At 39.7% G+C, this 19,352-nt stretch overlaps 1 protein-coding gene and 1 long non-coding RNA gene across 3 annotated transcripts in view; both read right to left on the reverse strand.

The window, feature by feature from the left end:
- Positions 1-4,516: 4,516 nt before the first annotated feature.
- The window catches only part of CSNK2A1 (casein kinase 2 alpha 1), a 57,798-nt gene continuing 42,962 nt past the window's right edge, over positions 4,517-19,352 (reverse strand). For both annotated transcript variants that reach the window (XM_006049567.3, XM_044927775.1), the window contains 6 exons: positions 14,619-14,729; positions 13,781-13,882; positions 9,925-10,025; positions 9,041-9,189; positions 7,760-7,846; positions 4,517-5,902 (listed from right to left, as the gene is read on the reverse strand). In XM_006049567.3, the coding sequence (XP_006049629.1) occupies positions 5,787-5,902; positions 7,760-7,846; positions 9,041-9,189; positions 9,925-10,025; positions 13,781-13,882; positions 14,619-14,729 (666 nt within the window). In that variant the 3' untranslated portion in view covers positions 4,517-5,786. The remainder of the gene's footprint in view (positions 5,903-7,759; positions 7,847-9,040; positions 9,190-9,924; positions 10,026-13,780; positions 13,883-14,618; positions 14,730-19,352) is intronic.
- Positions 15,224-19,007, reverse strand: LOC112578751. The gene is made up of 2 exons (XR_003103067.3): positions 18,528-19,007; positions 15,224-16,693 (listed from the first exon to the last, which is right to left on the reverse strand). It is a non-coding gene; the product is annotated as an uncharacterized LOC112578751 (long non-coding RNA).

The raw sequence follows: 19,352 nt of genomic DNA on the forward strand, positions 1-19,352 counted from the left end.
GTTCAATCCCTAGGTCAGGAAGATCCCCTGGAGAAGAAAACAGCAACCCAATCCAGTATTCTTGCCTGGAAAATTCTATGGACAAAGGAGCCTTGCAGGCTATACAGTCCATGGGGTCACCAAGAATTGGACAGCACTAAGTATACACACACACGGGGCCAAGCATTTTCCCTGTGATACTCCACTGATCTTCAATTCTGAGGGATATTACCACATCCTCATAATGAGGATGCACAGATTCACAGATTAGTAAAACATACAAGGTCATCAGGGAGTTTACATGCAGGTTGGGAGAGAGACAAAAATAACAAGTTCAGGTATTATTAGGAAAAAGGGCACAGGGGTAGAGATGGCAGTGGGGGAAGCAGACAAAGGTGACTTTAAATATGGTGGAGATTATGGTTTTTAGACCCATTTCTTTGAAGACAGAACTGGGGACTGCTTTACTTCAAAGACTTCTGGTGAACATTTGTCAAGCAGGAAAAAATCCCAGGAAGGAAGCTTCCCTAGCATGCACACCACTAACGATCAGCCACAGTTCTCAAAGCTGAGGCACAAGGGAGGGTGAAATTACCAGCAGAGTAGGCAAGGGCTGAAAAGATGAAACAATTACTCAAACCCAATTCTAAACTCAGGGGAGAAATTGCTAGTGGGAATGGTGACAGAACTAGGTATTTTTTCAAGAGATACTTGTAACACACTTGACAACAGGTGAAACATGATGAAATTTAAAGTCTGAGAAGAAATAAAAAAAATTTGAAATCTGTCAACCAATCCACAATGTTTTCTACTATGTTAGGATTACAGTCATTAGCCACACCCTGAAGTTCTAATTTTACAAAGTATATTCCTCTGCCTCTAATAGGCCCACTCTAACAATTTAATCTTCCTATCTGTCTCATGGATAAAATAAGAAAGAGATAATGTCAGAAATTAACACTTGTTTAACCTAGGCATTTCAGATACATGATATGCAATGGCTCCTTTTATCTAAACCATGTTTCTCAACTCCCAATATTAATAATATATGGATGCACTGAACATTTAAAGAAAACTAGGAATCTGGGATAACAGCATCTCCTGATTTCAACTTTATTTCTTTAAATGAGAAAGAATAAATGGCAATTCAAGTACATAATGTTGTAGAATATACTCATTTGACATCAGTAAGCAACTATGTGGATCATAACAAACTGTGGAAAACTCTTCAAGAGATGGGAATACCAGACCATCTTGTCTTGTCTCCTAAGAAACCTGTACGCAGGTCAAGAATCAACAGTTAGAACTTTATATGGAACAGCTCACTGGTTCAAAATTGAGAAAGGAGTATGACACGGCTGTTTATTGTCACCTTGTTTATTTACCTTATGATGCAGAGCACATCATGCAAAATGCCAGGCTGGATGAGTTACAAGCTGGACTCAAGATTGCCAGAAGTATCAACTCTCAGATATGCAGATGATAACACTTTAATTGCAGAAAGCAAAGAGGAACTATAAAGAGCCTCTTGATGAGGGTGAGAGAGGAGGGTGAAAAGCTGGCTCAAAACTCAGTATTAAACTAAGATCACAGCATCTGGTTCCATCACTTCATGGCAAATATAAGGGGAAAAGGTGGAAGCAGTGATATCTAAAATCACTGTGGATGGTGACTGCAGCCATGAAGTTAGAAGACGCTTGCTTCTTGGCAGGAAAGCTATGACACACCTAGACAGTGTATTAAAAAGCAAAGACATCCCTTTACCGACAAAGGTCCATATAGTCAAGGCTATGGTCTTTCCAGTAGTCATGTACAGATGTCACAGCTGGACCATAAAGAAGGCAGAGCACCAAGGAATTGATGCTTTCAAATTGTGGTGCTGGAGAAGACTCTTGAGAGAGTCCCCTGGACAGCAAGGAGATCAAACCAGTCAATCCAAAGGAAAATCAATGCTGAATACTTATTGGAAGGACTGATGCTGAAGCTCCACTACTTTGGTCACCTGATGCAAAAAGCCGACACGTTGGAAAAGACCCTGATGCTGAGAAAGACTGAGGGCAGAAAAAGAGGGCAACAGAGAGTGAGATGGTTGGATGGCATCACCAATTCAATGGACATGAACTTGGGCAAACTCCAAGAGATGGCAAGGGACACGGAAGCCTAGTGTGCTGCAGTCCATGGGGTCACAAAGAGTCGGACACGGCTTACCAAATGAACAACAAAAACCAACTCTGTTGCACTTCTTTTACTGGCCTTTTCATAGTTTCTATTTAAGCTGCCAAATATGTTCTCATAAGCTCACCATAAGCTCATTCCAGACCCCAAGACTGCAAATTGCCTCCCACTGGGAGGTATCTCCAAGACTGATCTTCCACAGGGCTTACTGCCGTTAACTAACACTGGTCTTTTCTGCTAACACACTGTCTCTATGGGCCTTTATGCACCAACTCAAACTTTCTAAACTCAGTGTCAGAGCTGAAAAGAAGCTCAGAAGAAATCTCATCCAGTCTCCCCCTGACTGAACACACAGAGGTCCCGAGAGAGCCAGAGGAGAGAGAGGTCATACTGTGAATTACTTGCAAAGTCAGGGCCAAGGACTAATACTCTATACAAGGGGCCAGGGGAGTTAGGTTTAACAGGTGCCAGACACTTGACATTTACTCTCATTCAATCCAAAGAAGCAGTGGCTCCATTTTATGGATGATGAAACAGATCCAGAAGTAACTTGCCAAGTAGCCAAGTATGTAACAAGGGCAGGAATGAAACCAATCCTGTTTAGCAACATCATGCTTTCTTCATTATATCTCCATGTTAAAAATTCCTAGACTTCAGTGCTCCTCCACCAACCTTAATCCATCCCGCTTCACACTGCCATCAACCCAGTATTAAATTCAAAGCACATGAGAACTAAGGCATTTATAACACACGGTGTCGGCAGGAGAAGCATACTGCTCAGGCTGCAGGGACATTTCATTTGTTTAAATGTTTTTTATTAAAAAAAAAAAAAAAAAATTAAAGACCTTCATGGCACAACTTCTTCCCAGCACAATTTATGTTTTCGTTATACCAATAACAATACAATTACAACCAATAAATCATTGAGGTGGGGAGGGGGAACTTATGACTTCAAACTTAAAAGTGGGGGGAGGGGCACTTCAAACAATGTTAAAAAAAATACTTAAAAAAAAAAAAACTTTCAGAGTAACTGCCAACACAACTGTCTGAGATTGGCATTGCAGATCCTGCCATCTAATCAATGCAAACAGGTAGTGCTGAGAAATGAAGTGTCCCAATACAAGGTATACAGATGAGGTAATTTACAACAACACATAAGTTGTTACTCTGTAAACCCTTGTCCCTCCCACCCACCCAATTGGGTCTTTTTTTAATTTTTCATGCTTCTGCAGTGACTCCTTAAGTAGCATTTTTAAAACTTCTATTTCTTTTAAGAGGCTCCTGGGTAGCATTTCAGAGTCCTCTGCATTCACCTTCAGCTTCCTTCAAGGTCTGATGCATGTTAGGAGGTCCAGCTATTTGCAGCTTTCCACATCAGCCTCAGCTACACCTAGGTTGTTCTCTGAGCTACAAAGACGTGATGTAAAATCTTGATTTACAACCCTCCTCCCCACCTCAGAAGAAAGAATTCATTAGTCCTGTTCAAATCATAATCCAGTGCAAATGAAATCACAGACTGCATCTCTGGCACATCCGGCACTTTGAGCTTCTGCACAGATTCAACATGGTAACCCCCTACAGCATTCTAGGGCAAAAAAGGATCAAGAACAATAAATATCCACTGTACGTGGCCACAAAGAAGAAAATCACCCTGCCACACAGTCAGAATGTTTTCCCTATGGTGGAGAAACATTATACAAGAAGGCTTTAGCTTTCTCTAAAGTTTACCATTATATTCACTAAAGCCACCACCTTGATAAAGTTACTAAAGCCAAGATGGGTTACAAAGTTAGGTAAGTTCACTAAATTCAACTCCTCAAACAATTATGTTTATCTTTGCCGCCCCGGTGAGAAAGACTTGTAAATCTATAAAGGTAGGAGAATGGGGAACTAAGACTTCAGGTCTTAAAATATGTTGGAAGAATTTTTCCTAGTCCCCACAAGCAGCTACTGTAATGCAATAACAGGAGAAAATACAGAGCTGATGATTTTGCTATTGTGCTTAAAAAACTAGGCTTCCTCAGTGAAGCACCTGATAAACTTAGGTGGTTGGATTACAGTGGAAAATCCACTTTACACACAAACAAACACACAAAAACTGGCGACTTCTCCCATCCCCAATCCCTGCACTGCTGAGACACAAAATGATTTTATGGCAAAGGATCCTTAATCCCCAGAGACACTTTGGCTTGTGGTGCTTTTTTAAGGCCTCTCTGCCCTGCCCGGTACCATGGGTTGAACGAGGGGTGTATAAAAATGGGGGCCTTGGGAAGCCTCCATGGTACAGGGCTGCAGGCCCTTCAGATGTGAACGTGAGACACCCACCCAGCGAGACCTTTACACAGGGAACTTAAATCTAACCTTGATAAATAAAACCAAACGTTTATTTACACCAAAGAATTCCAACACTGGATCTTTCACATATGAAGGACAAAGTATTATATATATACACACAGCAAGGGGTGGCAGGGCTGTAACAAGAGAGTTTAGTTTTCCCACAATTACAGGTCTACCATTTCAGTTTCACTGGAGATAGTGGCTCTGCTCCTACCACTCAGATACGTTTATAAACCTGAGGGGCAGGTCTTCTCATTGGATGGCATATGAGGGAAGGGGAAGGTAGGAGGAAATGAAGGTAGAAAGCTGAAAATAAACTTCAGTGGCCACATCTCTCATTAGCTCTTAAAGAGTTGCTAGCATGAAACCTACATAGACAATGTTTTTTTTTTTCCTTTTGTAAAAAGCAATAAGTTATGCCCAATAACTAACTGAATTCAAAAGGGCCAAGTCAAAGAAAACTGAAAAAGATTTTACCTTCCCCCTCCTACCAGCTATAGAGCATGTTGGGAGATGAAAGTCAGAGGACCAAGGTAAGGAATCTGGGAGGGATGATATTAAAGTTTTAAACTAAACTGAAACGAAATTATAAATGAGCTGGATTTAGGTTAGGTCAATAAGACATGATTCAAACTGCAGAGAAGTTTTCAGGACCTGTCTGCATTTTGGGTAGATTTTCAGCATCTCAATGTAACTAAGATGTACTTCCACTAGATTCACCAGGATAACCCCACTGAAGCACTTTTGGAGTAAAGTGATATACGTGACTAACAGTGTACTGCTCTTATAGGTTGGGTCCTCCCTTCCTCCTTCCTTCCCACCTCCCTTGAAGAAGCTACATTTTTGTAATCTCTGGAGAACAGCGTGAAGTACAACCCCCTCAGAGTGTGGGATGGTAGGGGAGCAATGGTGAGCATGGGAAGAAATTTCCACCCAAACACAGCAGCTGGAATTGAGGCTGGTTTATCTTTGAACTTTAGTGATGAGAAACTGAATTTGGAAGGGGAGAAAAAAAATTTGTCCATGAAATAGTCCACCTGCAGATAATTTTTCAGGGAATCCCCTGAGTTATGAAAAGTTCGAGTTAAAAAAAAGAAAGAAAGAAAAAAGAAAAAAAAGAAAATCAGCCTATTATAATTTTTTTTTTTATGACTGAACTACTATAAATCCACAAGCAACGGTTCAGACACGGTGCTTCTGAAGTATTTCACCCCTCCCCACCAGGCGCAAGCTGCATCAAGGGAGAGAGTGGACTCCCCAACCTCTGCTCAGGTATCAGGAGACAGAAGGGGCCATTACTGCTGAGCGCCGGCGGCAGCTGGAACAGGCATCCCAAGGGGGTTGGCAGCAGCAATCACTGGTGAGCCCGCCAGAGGTCCAAGGGGTGAAGGGGTTGGCACTGAAGAAATCCCTGAAAGAAAACAGCTGACAGTGAGCCAGAAGCACCAACCACGGAACTCTTAAGTCACCAGTTTTTCAAAGCACCTATCTCAAAAGTGACACAATAAATACTCTCTTTATTGAAGGCCTCGTCTTAATTTTTACAAATTAATTTCAAATTAAATCCTCAGAAATTAAAATTTAAGTTCCAATAAATTTAGAAGACAGAGACGGAAATCTAAGTTTGGAGAGTCTGAGCAGTTTGTCCAAGGTGCACAGCTAAGCATGTACAGCTATGTATGCTTGGATTCCAACCCAAGACTGTCTAAGATAACACTGTCCAACCAAACCTGCTCTGTAACCTGTATTAACATGACAGTCACTAGCCACATGTGACTACTGAGCATTTGCAATGTGTAACTAAACTAAGCAACTGATTTTACAATTTTATTTGACTTCAGTGAATTTAAATAACCACATGTGGCTAGTCACTACAAATGGAACAGCAGAAGGCTGGAGTCAAAGTTCATGTGCTCGTGGCCACTGTGCCTAGAGTCAGCCGGTGCAGAGAGGATCATTTCTCATCTCTAAGTTAAAACAGTGTTTTAGGATTTATTTCCATTTACTTTTTTGATCATATACCTGTTACATTGCCCTCAGTCAGCTAGTTCTTTAAATTTTCAAAATAAATATTTTACAGGTATACTTGAATTTTATAAAAACATGCATATAAGAATCACATATAAGAACTTGATTCTATGTTTTTGCCCATTCCTAGTCTTGAGCATGGTTCTGCATCTTGCTTCTTTTCACCTCACATTACTACCTTTGAGTTGAGGCTACAAAAGAACAGAAACACTCGAGCTTTTCTGAGTATACAGTACTCTGCTGAAAGGATGCCCCATAATTCATCTTATCAGTTCCTTATTCTACAAGGAGCTGTTTTTAATCGTCTCTGATTACAAATATGGCTAGAATGAGTAACCTTGTGTATGTATCATTTTGCACACTTGCATGATACCCAGAGGTTGAACTCTAGAAGGCAGCTAGTTCTTAAAAAAAAAAAAAAAATTGAGACAACAGCAATTTGTTGAGGGTGTTGGAGTAGGTACTCTCACAAGAGCACCCATGTGGACGCTGCCCATGCATATAATTCTTAGGGGACAGGCCTATGGTTTCTTTTGGGTAACTGTGGTTTCTCCCTGGTAAAAACTCACTCTAAATTGTAATGACTCAACAACAATAAAAAGTAATTGCACGCAAACCACTGTAATTTACTAGGCACCCTGTAGCTGCTCTGGAAAAAAGAACCATGCTTATACACATCTGTGCCCACGTACAAACCCCATCTATACTCTCCCTCATTTTCTCATGTGATGAGGACCACATCACCTACTGCCACTCTAACTTGTGAGATGAAAGAATCTCTTTTCATTCTTAATGGCTTGTTGAGACTTTCAAGTCCCAAACAACTTTTGTGATCCTGGCCTCAAAGAGACTGTTGATACTCTACCTCAGCGATGCCCAACATTTCTGGCACCCGGAACTGATTTCACGGAAGCTAATTTTTCCACGGACTGGGGTTGTGGGGAATGGTTTTGCGATGATTCAAACACATTACATTTATCGTGTGCTTTATTTCTAACCTAATGCCACTGCTGATCTGACAGGAGGTACTGTTCTGTGGCCCAGAGGTTGGGGGATCCCTGCTCTAACTACTAAGGGAAAACAGGTTTCAAAAGCATCCTGAAACCTGGTGGAGAGAGCCACACAAATCATTATAGAGGAGAGCCATAGAAATCAGGCCACAAAGAAGGAGCAAAATTAAGAATGACAATTGACTTCTATATATACATTAAAAAAAAAGAAATTTACCAATGACACTGACCTGACATCATATTGGCGCTGCTGACTGGCGTACTGCCCCCTGGCATGCTAGATGAGCCCATTCGAGCCTGGTCCTTCACAACAGTGTCTAGAAAAAGAGACAAAAATGTTAGGTTCTGTTATGCTTGAAGAACTGAACTAATGGTCTAGGGTCTTACAGCAGCCATCCTGAGTCTTTACATTTTATTTAGACTCTGTATTATTCCCCTAATAACAGAATTGAGGTGTCAACTACCTTCACTATGAAATCAACAAGTAATATAAAATAGAACTATTTTTGCTTAAAACTGTGACAAAGGCCAACTATTAAATGGTAGGAAAATGAAGTAATCATAGTAGAGCTAATTTCTAAAAAAAAAAAAAAAAAAAAAATGTATTTACTTTTGGCTGCATGACATGTGAGATCTTAGTTCCCCAACCAAGGATTGAACCTATACCCTCTGTGGTGGAAGCACTGAGTCTTAACTACTGGATTGCCAGGGAAGTCCCAGTAGAGCTAATTTAAAACAAAAACAATCCTATTATAGTTTAACAAGACAATACAATCTACCCTACCTATCAGTATTATATTATGAGAATGAAATGAGTTTTACTGCAGCTGGTCAAGCATGGTACCAAATGGGCCAAAACTACAGGTTGATCAAATTACTGCTATGACCACAGACTTCACTCTCCATCTCAATCAGCCTGTCAGTCTGCTTCAAGTACAGGAGACTGAGTAAGAATATAATTGATTCACTAAAACACCATCCCACCACTCCCCAAGGAACAACCCGATACTAAAGCTAACATCACAGTGAGGATGCAGTGGAGCTAGCTAAGTGGCATTTTCACTCAAGACAGTAGTTAGCTATATTCACAAACGGAGATCAAGGTGTTCATATAATTAGATCTTCAAGCCTCTCTGGCTCTCTCCAATGAATGATTAATAGGACAGACATAGGGCTGTATGTTCTAATCCAACCACTCCAAACTAGCCATGAGAACTGTCACCCACACAGTAAGAAAAGAAGCTTATTTAGGGATGATCATGTGTCAGGTACTCTGTTAGACAAGAATCCTCTCAACAATTCTGCAAGACAACCGCCATCACTATCTACATTGAAGAGACCAAGGCTCACTGTGGGGAGAAGTAACTTTGCAGCAAGCTAAGTAAGGGAGGCCGGGATTCCAATTGTGTTCTGTGGGTCCAGAGCTTTCTTCACAGCATATATTTTCCCTTGTTCTGTACAGTCTGCTGGGAAGGCCTGCAAAGCTCTGTGGACTAAACAGCTGGACTCACAGAAATAAGGGTGCTCCATGGCCTCTCTTGCAGTGAGCCGTGATTGGTGGTCGTATCGCAGCAGCTTGTCCAGGAAATCCAAGGCCTCAGGACTGACAAGGTGCTGGTTTTCACTGTGGACAAAGCGTTCCCATCGCTTACGGGAATGTCTGCAGAGCCAAAAGGGAGAATGAGAAATGGACCCAGGGGGAGAGAAGCCCAACATTTCAGTCCTACATTTTCCTTAGTGTCTAGCATTCCAGCCAATCACAAAGAGAGGTCAAAACTCAAGAGCTAACTGGAGAGACTGGAAATGGCAGTGTTGCAGAAGTGAAATCTGGATCCCAACAATTTTGTGAACAAACATAATTCAGGTTACAGAAGGCTGGGCTGGTTGGCCTCCTCCCAACTCCCACCCATATTCTTGGCATCTCTACTGCTTGGCCCCCAAAAGCCTTTGTAACAAGAAAGCCTACCTCTTCCCATTAAGTGGTGAATGAATTAGTATTAGGTCTAGTCACTACTTTTAGAGTCTATTGTCTGTAAATTAGTCTGAAACATGCAATTTCTATGATTATTTTTTTCTCTTAGATGGGGTTTTGTCATCTACAGAAGCAACATAAATCTAGATTTTGATTTCTGACTCAACTATAACCCTTCTATTAGACTACAAGGTCAGGGATCCTCTGCCTACAACCTCCACACTCAGACTCCTATTAGTGAATCTGGGAAAATGGCCATTCAACCCAAAGCTTTCATCACAGGCTTGCCTATGCAGCATCCTGTAGTAGTGGACCACAGACACTTTGCAGGCAAAGAGAACATTAATTATTTTGGGAATCCAAAGTATCATTTTACACCCAAAGTGCTTATGGCGCAGATGCATATTTTGTTTTATGACTTACCTGCCCAAGATATCATTGAAACGTGGATCTAATTCAATGTTGTATTTGTCAATATAGTCATATAAATCTTCTGTCCCCAGAACCTTGGCTATCCTCACCAACTAGGATTGAAAGAAGACAAAACCCATACCAAAAGCATATTACATGATTAAATCAACAATTAACCATGATCAAGTTAACAATATGGGACCATCATGGATACAGGTATGAATGCTACACCCATTTACTTCAAATTTCCTTGCATAGCATGAATGGATTTCCATACAACATTCCCTAAATTACTACCAATGTGAACATATCAATAAGAAAAAACAAACTGTTTTATAACCTGGTTCCTTCCCTCTCGAATGCAAAAGTAGGAAGTCAAGAAACACCTGGAGTAACAGGCAAACTTGGCCTTGGAGTACAGAATGAAGCAGGGCAAAGGCTAATAGAGTTCTGCCAAGAGAATGCACTGGTCATAGCAAACACCCTCTTCCAACAACACAAGAGAAGACTCTACACATGAACATCACCCGATGGTCAACACCAAAATCAAACTGATTATATTTGCCGCCAAAGATGGAGAAGCTCTAAACACTTAGCAAAAACAAGACCAGGAGCTGACTGTGGCTCAGATCATGAACTCCTTATTGCCAAGTTCAGACTTAAATTGAAGAAAGTGGAGAAAACCACTAGACCATTCAGGTATGACCTAAATCAAATCCCTTATGACTATACAGTGAAAGTGAGAAATAGATTTAAGGGACTAGATCTGATAGACAGAGTGCCTGATGAACTATGGACGGAGGTTCGTGACACTGTACAAGAGACAGGAATTAAGACAGTCCCCAAGAAAAAGAAATGCAAGAAATCAAAATGGCTGTCTGAGGAGGCTTGCTGTGAAAAAAAGGGAAGCGAAAAGCAAAGGGAAAAAGGAAAAATATACACATTTGAACACAGAGTTCCAAAGAATAGCAAGGAGAGATAAGAAAGCCTTCCTCAGCTATCAATGCAAAGAAATAGAGGAAAACAACAGAATGGGAAAGACTAGAGATCTCTTCAAGAAAATCAGAGATACCAAGGGAACATAAATTTTATGTACAGATGGGCTCAATAAAGGACAGAAATAGTAGGGACCTAACAGAAGCAGAAGATATTAAGAAGAGGTGGCAAGAATACAAAGAAGAATTGTACAAAAAAGATCTTCAAGACCCAGATAATCACAATGGTGTGATCACTCACCTAGAGCCAGACATCCTGGAATGTGAAGTCAAGTGGGCCTTAGAAAGCATCACTACGATCAAAGCTAGTGGAGGTGATGGAATTCCAGTTGAGCTCTTTCAAATCCTGAAAGATGATGCTGTGAAAGTGCTGCACTCAATATGCCAGCAAATTTGGAAAACTCAGCAGTGGCCACAGGACTGGAAAAGGTCAGTTTTCATTCCAATCCCAAAGAAAGGCAATGCCAAAGAATGCTCAAACTACCACACAATTGCACTCATCTCACACGCTAGTAAAGTAATGCTTAAAATTCTCCAAGCCAGGCTTCAGCAATACGTGAACCGTGAACTTCCAGATGTTCAAGCTGGTTTTAGAAAAGGCAGAGGAACCAGAGATCAAATTGCCAACATCTGTTGGATCATCGAAAAAGCAAGAGAGTTCCAGAAAAACATCTATTTCTGCTTCATTGACTATGCCAAAGCCTTTGACTGTGCGGATCATAATAAACTGTGGAAAATTCTGAAAGAGATGGGAATACCAGACCACCTTACCTGCTCTTGAGAAATCTGTATGCAGGCCAGGAAGCAACAGTTAGAACTGGACATGGAACAGACCGGTTCCAAATAGGAAAAGGAATCATGTCAAGGCTGTATATTGTCACCCTACTTATTTAACTTATATGCAGAGTACATCATGAGAAACGCTGGGCTGGAGGAAGCACAAGCTGGAATCAAGACTGCCAGGAAAAAAATCAATAAACTCAGATACGCAGATGACACCACCCTTATGGCAGAAAGTGAAGAAGAACTAAAGAGCCTCTTGATGAAAGTAAAAGCAGAGAGTGAAAAAGTTGGCTTAAAGCTCAACATTCAGAAAATTAAGATCATGGCATCTGGTCCCATCACTTCATGGAAAATAGATGGGGAAACAGTGGAAACAATGGCTGACTTTATTTTTCTGGGCTCCAAAATCACTGCAGATGGTGACTGCAGCCATGAAATTAAAAGACGCTTACTCCTTGGAAGGAAAGTTGTGACCAACATAGACAGCATATTAAAAAGCAGAGACATTATTCTGCCAACAAAGGTCCGTCTAGTCAAGGCTATGGTTTTTCCAGTAGTCATGTATGGATGTAAGAGTTGGACTGTGAAGAAGGCTGAGTGGCAAAGAATTGATGCTTTTGAACTGTGGTGTTGGAGAAGACTCTTGCGAGTCCCTTGGACTGCAAGGAGATCCAACCAGTCCATCCTAAAGGAGACCAGTCCTGGGTGTTCACTGGAAGGACTGACGTTGAAGCTGAAACTCCAATACTTTGGCCACCTGATGTGAAGAGCTGATTCACTGGATAAGACTCTGATGCTGGGAAAGATTGAGAGCAGGAGGAGAAGGGGATGACAGAGGATGAGATGGTTGGATGGCATCACCGACTCAATGGACATGGGTTTGGGTGGAGTCTGGGAGTTGGTGATGGACAGGGAGGCCTGGCGTGCTGCAATTCATGGGGTTGCAAAGAGTCGGACACGACTGAGTGACTAAACTGAACTGAACTTCAACCTCTGAAGTCTCATCCCCCACCCCTCCGCCCCACACCGCAACAGCCTAGCTGAAGATGTTACTTCCTTTGGAAAGTTCTCCACTTCATCAGACCACTCACTCGCATTATAACTGCCTTTGTATATCTTATCTACACTTTTACTGACATTTATGACCATAACTTATTTTCTTATACATTTGGTTCTCTTACTAGGTAAGACTGTGAAAAACCTTTTGCAGGGCAGAGGGCTATTTTTTTCCTATATTCCTCAAACCTGTGTGACATCTAACAAAAAGCTGCTGATTTTTAACTGAATTTACCCGATATTCTTCAACTCATATGAAGAGTAGTCATTTTCATATGTGTTGTAATATGTTAGTCATAGGTAAATATGACTTCATAAAGTCATATTTACATAACATTCTTGGAATGATAAAGTTGCAGAAATGAGATTACAACATAGTAGCGTGAAGGCCGGGGGGAAGCTGGTGTGGACTACAAAAGGGCATATAAAGGATTCCTGAGGTGACAGAGATGTTCTGGTATTCTGGTTGTACTGATATTAATATCCTGGTTGTGATCCTGTACACAGCTGGCAAAAAGTTCTATTTGGGGGAAATTGGGTAAAACATACTATATCTCTCTGTATTAATTACGGCATCTTCACGTGAATTTGCTTCCCTGGTGGCTCAGCTGGTAAAGAATCCACCTGCAACGTGGAAGACCTGGGTTGGGAAGATCCCCTGGAGAAGGGAAAGACTACCTGCTGCAGTATTCTGGCCTGGAGAATTCCATGGACTGTATAGTCCAGGTGGTCACAAAGAGTCGGACACAACTGAGTGACTTTCACAACAATTTACATTATCTCAAATTAAATCACTGTGCTCAAACAAGGCAACAGTACCTCCCACAAGGCCCTGGAATCATTAACTGAACAAGCCATTAATTGAAAATTATTCTGGGGGCTTACACTCAGAGATTCTAATTTATTAATAGCTCTCAGGTAGGGGTTAGGCATTTGTATTTTAGCAAGATCCACTGCAGTTTCTAAGGAGTAAGCAGATCTGGCCATTGCTAGGGTACATCAATAAATTTCTCAATAGGAACAACATATATTACCTGATCATAATTGTCATGTCCGTGGAAAAATGGCTCCTTCCGGAAGATCATACTTGCCAGCATACAACCCAAGCTCCACATATCCAAACTATAATCATACATCTGCATTAAAGAAAATGTTGTCATCACACGTGAAATGACAAGATGAATCTTGTCACTTCAAATTTAAAAAGCTCTTTTTTAAAAATAGAAAAACAAATAAATCCCACTCCATTGACTTTAAGCTCCAAATACCAGTATCTTTATATATTTCTTTTCAGTCTTTTCTTCTATGCATTTCCACTTATACTCCCTAACCCTCTCATTTGAAACCTGTACATACTATTTTGAGTTACTTTCTTCGCTTACGTAAGAACACCCATAAACAAAAATTTATGGAAACCTTTTAATGTGTACCATATTTTATAGCATGACTGTTTCAGAATTTAATCTTTAGTGTACCCTATAGTAGGATAGTGTTTTTCACCATTATAAATAATGCTCTAAAGAATATTTTTATGTATAAAAATTCTTTGAATTCAGTGCTATACCAGCAAAGAAATTTCTAAGACAGAGCCTGAACTTCTTTCAATTCTAAAACAAGCTCTGGAATTTCTGATTAGAAGTGTCTTTCTCTTCAGTTAGGATCAAATGCAGATTTATTTATATTCTACAGACATTGTGACAATATAAACAAAAGTTGTGGTAGACGAACTGAAGAGATTCGTATCTGACACTCCTATAAAAGGGACAGTCATGGATGTGCAAAAATGGCCCATTCAAAACACAAAATAACACTTAGAAAATTACATGCAAAACAAACATAGGACAAAAATTTTATCTGCCCTTCTCTTCTCACCTGATAGTCTACAAGTAGCTCAGGACCTTTGAAATATCGGGAAGCAACTCGGACATTATATTCTTGGCCAGGATGGTAAAACTCAGCCAAACCCCAGTCTATTAGCCGTAGCTGAAGGGAGAAAAAAAGATAATAAATAAGTGTGTCTTTCAAGATACCCTCCACAATGCCATTAGAGTACTTTTTTTTTTTGGCCACATTGTGTGGTCTGTGGGATTTTTAGTTCCCCAAACAGGGATTGAACCTGGGCCCTTGGCAGTTAAGAATTCTCCAACTACTCTTTTTAACATACAATTATTTTGTGTTTCTCCAAATTTATACTCCTCCTCTTGACTAAAATGTCTCTACTATTCAATCTTGATTTCTACTCTGGTGAACATCTCTTCTGAGTTAACTCCTTCAATGAAATCTTTTCTAATTATGTAAATAGAAGCAACTACTGTCTTTGAACTGCCTCACCCACCAACCTCAGATAAATTTCTTTAATAGAACCTACAACTCTTTACTGAATATTTGCTTTCTACTTTTTTTTTTTTTTTTTTTTTACAAAATATGGACTGTAAGGTCCTTGAGGATAGGGACTGTTTTATTCACCTTTGCTAATATTTAGAATTCAATGCAATGCTCAGTACACAGGAGAAAAATAAAAATACAGCTCTTACCAAAATAGTATTGGGTTGGTCAAAAAGTTCCTTCTGTTTTTAAGTAAAAATAAAAGACACATTTTTCATTTTCACCAAGATCTTTATTGAACAACGTATTACTGTTTTGTTCTACTACATCCGGCCATTTTCCAAGCAATTTCACAATTCTATTTTCCCAACAATTTTTCTTTCTGAGTAAAGAACTGTTCCAGGTGCCTTTACAGTCTTACAGGAAACCGACGTTTTTTCCACTAAGATAATTTCAAAAGATCAAAATAAACAGATATCCGAAGGTACAATGTCTGGTGAATTTGGCAGATGAATCAGAACTTCCCAGCCAAGGTGTTAAACAGTTTTTGCCTGGTCATCAAAGAAACATCCGGTCTTGTGTTATCCTGGTGGAGGATTATCCCCATTTTCTGTTGACTAACTCTGGAGCGCTTCTTTCAGTTGGTCCAACCGGGAGCTGTACTTGTTGGGATTAAATCATTTAGTTTTCCAGAAGGAACTCACTACAGAGGACTCTCTTTCAACCCCACCACATATACAACATCACCAGCTTTGGATGAAGATCGGCTTTTGGGGTGGTTGATGGGTGGTTCATTTCACTTGTCCCAAGATCTCTTCCATTCCACATTACTGTACAGTATCCACTTTCATCATCCGTCACAATTCGTTTTAAAAGTGAACAATTTTGTTATGTTTAAGTATAGAGAATCACATGCGGAAATACGGTCAAGAAGGTTTTTTTTTTTACACTTAACTTATGTGGAACCCAAACATCAAAGTGGTTAACATAACCAAGCTGGTGCAAAGGATTTTCAACGCTTGATCTGGATATTTTGAGTATGTTGACTATCTCTTGCGTGGTATATAACATTGATTTTTTTCAATCAATGTCTCGATTTGATCGCTATTAACTTCAATTGGTCTACCTGACCAAACAGCATCATCCAGCGGTAAGTCTCCAGTACAAAAGTTTGCAAACCACTTCTGACACAATCAGTCACAGTACCTTCTCCACATACTGCACAAATCCTTTTTTGCATTTCAGTTGCATTTTCACCTCTCTTGAAACAATAAAACATAATATGCTGAAAATGTTGCTTTTTTTCTTCCATCTTCAACATTAAAATGGCTTCACAAAAATTCAGCAATTTGGCTAAGTTTTTTAAAAAACACACACTGATAACAATATAATCCAACAAAACTATTTCCAATGAAGTTAAAGACAATTAAGTGCTACCAGAGTCATCGTATGGAGAAATAAACAAACTTTTTGGCCACCCCAATAGTAGCAAGGACAAGAGGCAACCTTACTTGACCTTCATGCAAAGCATGACCATAACTTGTAGTGTGAGCAGAAGGGCCTGAGTAACGCCTGACTGTTCCAGCACTGTCTCCAAAACTTCAGTTAATTAGGTTCAGTGTCTTCTTTTAGTAAACAAAGGGAAATATAACAAAAAATATGAAAATGTAGCTTTTTTATAGTCTTGCTCTTCAACATCTTAATATCAGAGCTATTCCTGAGCTTCCTGTCTTATCAGTAAGTATTCCCAGGTGACTACTTCGGTCTGTGGCTTCACACACAGCATCTCTGATATTCCCACCTATATTTAGCCCACACCTCTCACCAGCCATCTCTCTTTGATCATCTGAAAGACATCTCAGAACTAAAACTCTGATTATTCACTGCAAAACCTGTTTTCCCATGGAATCCTCCTCCTCCTCTGTTACCTTAAATGTAATTCCATTTATCCTGTCATTCAGGTTAAAAACTTTTCACCCTGGACTCTCCTCTCCCTTCTATCCCACGTCTAATCTGTCAATATATCCTGATGGCTCTATCAGATTCTGAGCCTATCATCACATCCACTGCTACCGCCCTGGTCCATGCTTTCACCAATCTCTGATTCACTGCAATAGCTGCTTTTCTTAACTGGTCTACCTTTCACTTTTACCCTCAATTCTCCACACAGGAACCAAAATGATCCTCTTAAAAAATATTTTAAAATGACTATAAATCCGTAGGAATCTGGAGATGTTCTGTGTACCCTTCAACCAGTTTCCCCGATGGTAACATCTTACGTCACTATAGTACAATATTAAAACCAGGAAACTGACACAATTCAGAGACCTTTCTTTTCAACAGTTTTACACATGTGTATAGTTCCACACGATTTTATCACATATGCAGATTCATACAGCTAGATTCATATCTAGTCCATGATTAGAAAAAGAGCATCACAACAGTTATCCTTTACGCTACTCCTTCCTCTTGCTTTCTAATCCCTGGCAACCCTTCTGTTCTCTAACTCTGTCATCGTGAGAATTATAGAAATGGAACCATCAGTTTAAGTTTTTGAGATTGTTTTTTTTCACTCAGCATGAGACTTATCCAAGAGTTCTTACTAATCAGTAATGATACTACAATGGTATAGATACATCAGAGTTTAATGAATCATTTACCCAACTGAAAGTTTCTATATAGATCTCAGTCTGTTTTTCTGGGATAAATGTCACTACTGGGTTATCTGGTAAGCGTATGTTTAGCTTTTAAAGAAACTGACAAACTATAAAACAATACAGACTAACATTCTCCAAAATGAGTGTGCCACCTAACATCCCCACCAGCAATGTATGAGAGATTGAGTTACTCCACATTCCTGTCTGTATTTGGAATCCTTTTTAAAAAAATTTTAGCTGTACTAATAGATGTGTAGTGAACTTTTAAATACAGAACGGAGAACTTATCAACCCTCTGCTCAAACCCTGCAAAAATCTCTGTATCTTCAGAGAAAAGGTCTGACAGTGATCTTCAAGGTTTTACAAGATATGGTTCTATTTATCTCTCTCAATCTCATTTCCTTCTTCTCTTCCCCGAGTTCATTCTATCCCAGCTCTACCCTTGTTCTGTTTCAATATGCCAGGCACATTCTTGTCTCAGGGTTTTAGCGTCTGCTATACCCTCTTCTCAAAACTGCACAGCTAATTCCCTTCAAGTGTTCTACAAAATGTCACCTTCCTAACAAAATCTTTTCCTTGTCAGCCTGTTTAAAATTGCAACACCCTCTGACACTCCCCATTCCTGTTTTATTTTTCTTCCATACCACTTTTAACTCTGTATCCCACCAGTCTCCCTCAAATGCAAGCTTCTATGGACAAGAATTTTTTGTTTTACACATACACCCCAGCCTCTAGAATAGTATCCATTACACACAGTGTGTAAATGTGTAACAGGATATTAACTGAATGAATAAATCACCTATTATCTCCAAAGCCTGCAACAGAGAGCCATCACTGCATACAAAAGGTGGGCTTGGGTCACCTTAAAAAACAGAAATGTTATACTGCAACTAATACTCATGACACCTGCATCAGCAGTTTCTGAATATTTCATCCATTTTACAACTGTACACACTTAATCCTCATAATAACCTAGTGGCACGTACAACAAATATTACTTGTATACCCCCTATAAGAAAAAAAAGAGGCAGATGAGAAAAAGCATTTCCCAACAGAGTAGTTTTTCAATAAATAAGACTAAAACCCAAACTAATGTTTTACCCACAACACTAATCTCTTTTATTTTTGATAGGAATATGAATGAAGTTTTAAACATTGTGATTTTTTAAAAATTTGTTTTATTCTAGTTGATTTACAATGTTGTGTTAATTTCTGCTGTACAGAAAAGTGATTCAGTTATACATTTATATACATTCTTTTCCATATTCTTCTCCATATGGTTTATCACAGGATATTGAATATAGTTCCCTGTGCTCTAAAATAGGACCCTGTTGTTCATCCATTCTATATATAATAGTTTTGCATCTGCTAATTCCATACTCCCAGCCCACCCCTCCCCCACCCAACTTCACTTTGGCATCCAGTCTGTGAGTCTGTTTCACAGATAAGTTCATTTGTGCCATATTTTAGATTCCACACTGATTTGTTCATTCATTCAGTTGTCAAACATTTATCAAGTGCCTAATAGGTACCACAGACTATGACAGATGCTAGGGATAAAATGTTGAAAAATGGGCTGCTAACTCTCTTGTGCTGATAAATAAGACTTGTCCTTCTATCACTT

The sequence above is a fragment of the Bubalus bubalis genome, chromosome 14, assembly GCF_019923935.1.
Source record: "Bubalus bubalis isolate 160015118507 breed Murrah chromosome 14, NDDB_SH_1, whole genome shotgun sequence".
NCBI classification, from domain to species: domain Eukaryota; kingdom Metazoa; phylum Chordata; class Mammalia; order Artiodactyla; family Bovidae; genus Bubalus; species Bubalus bubalis.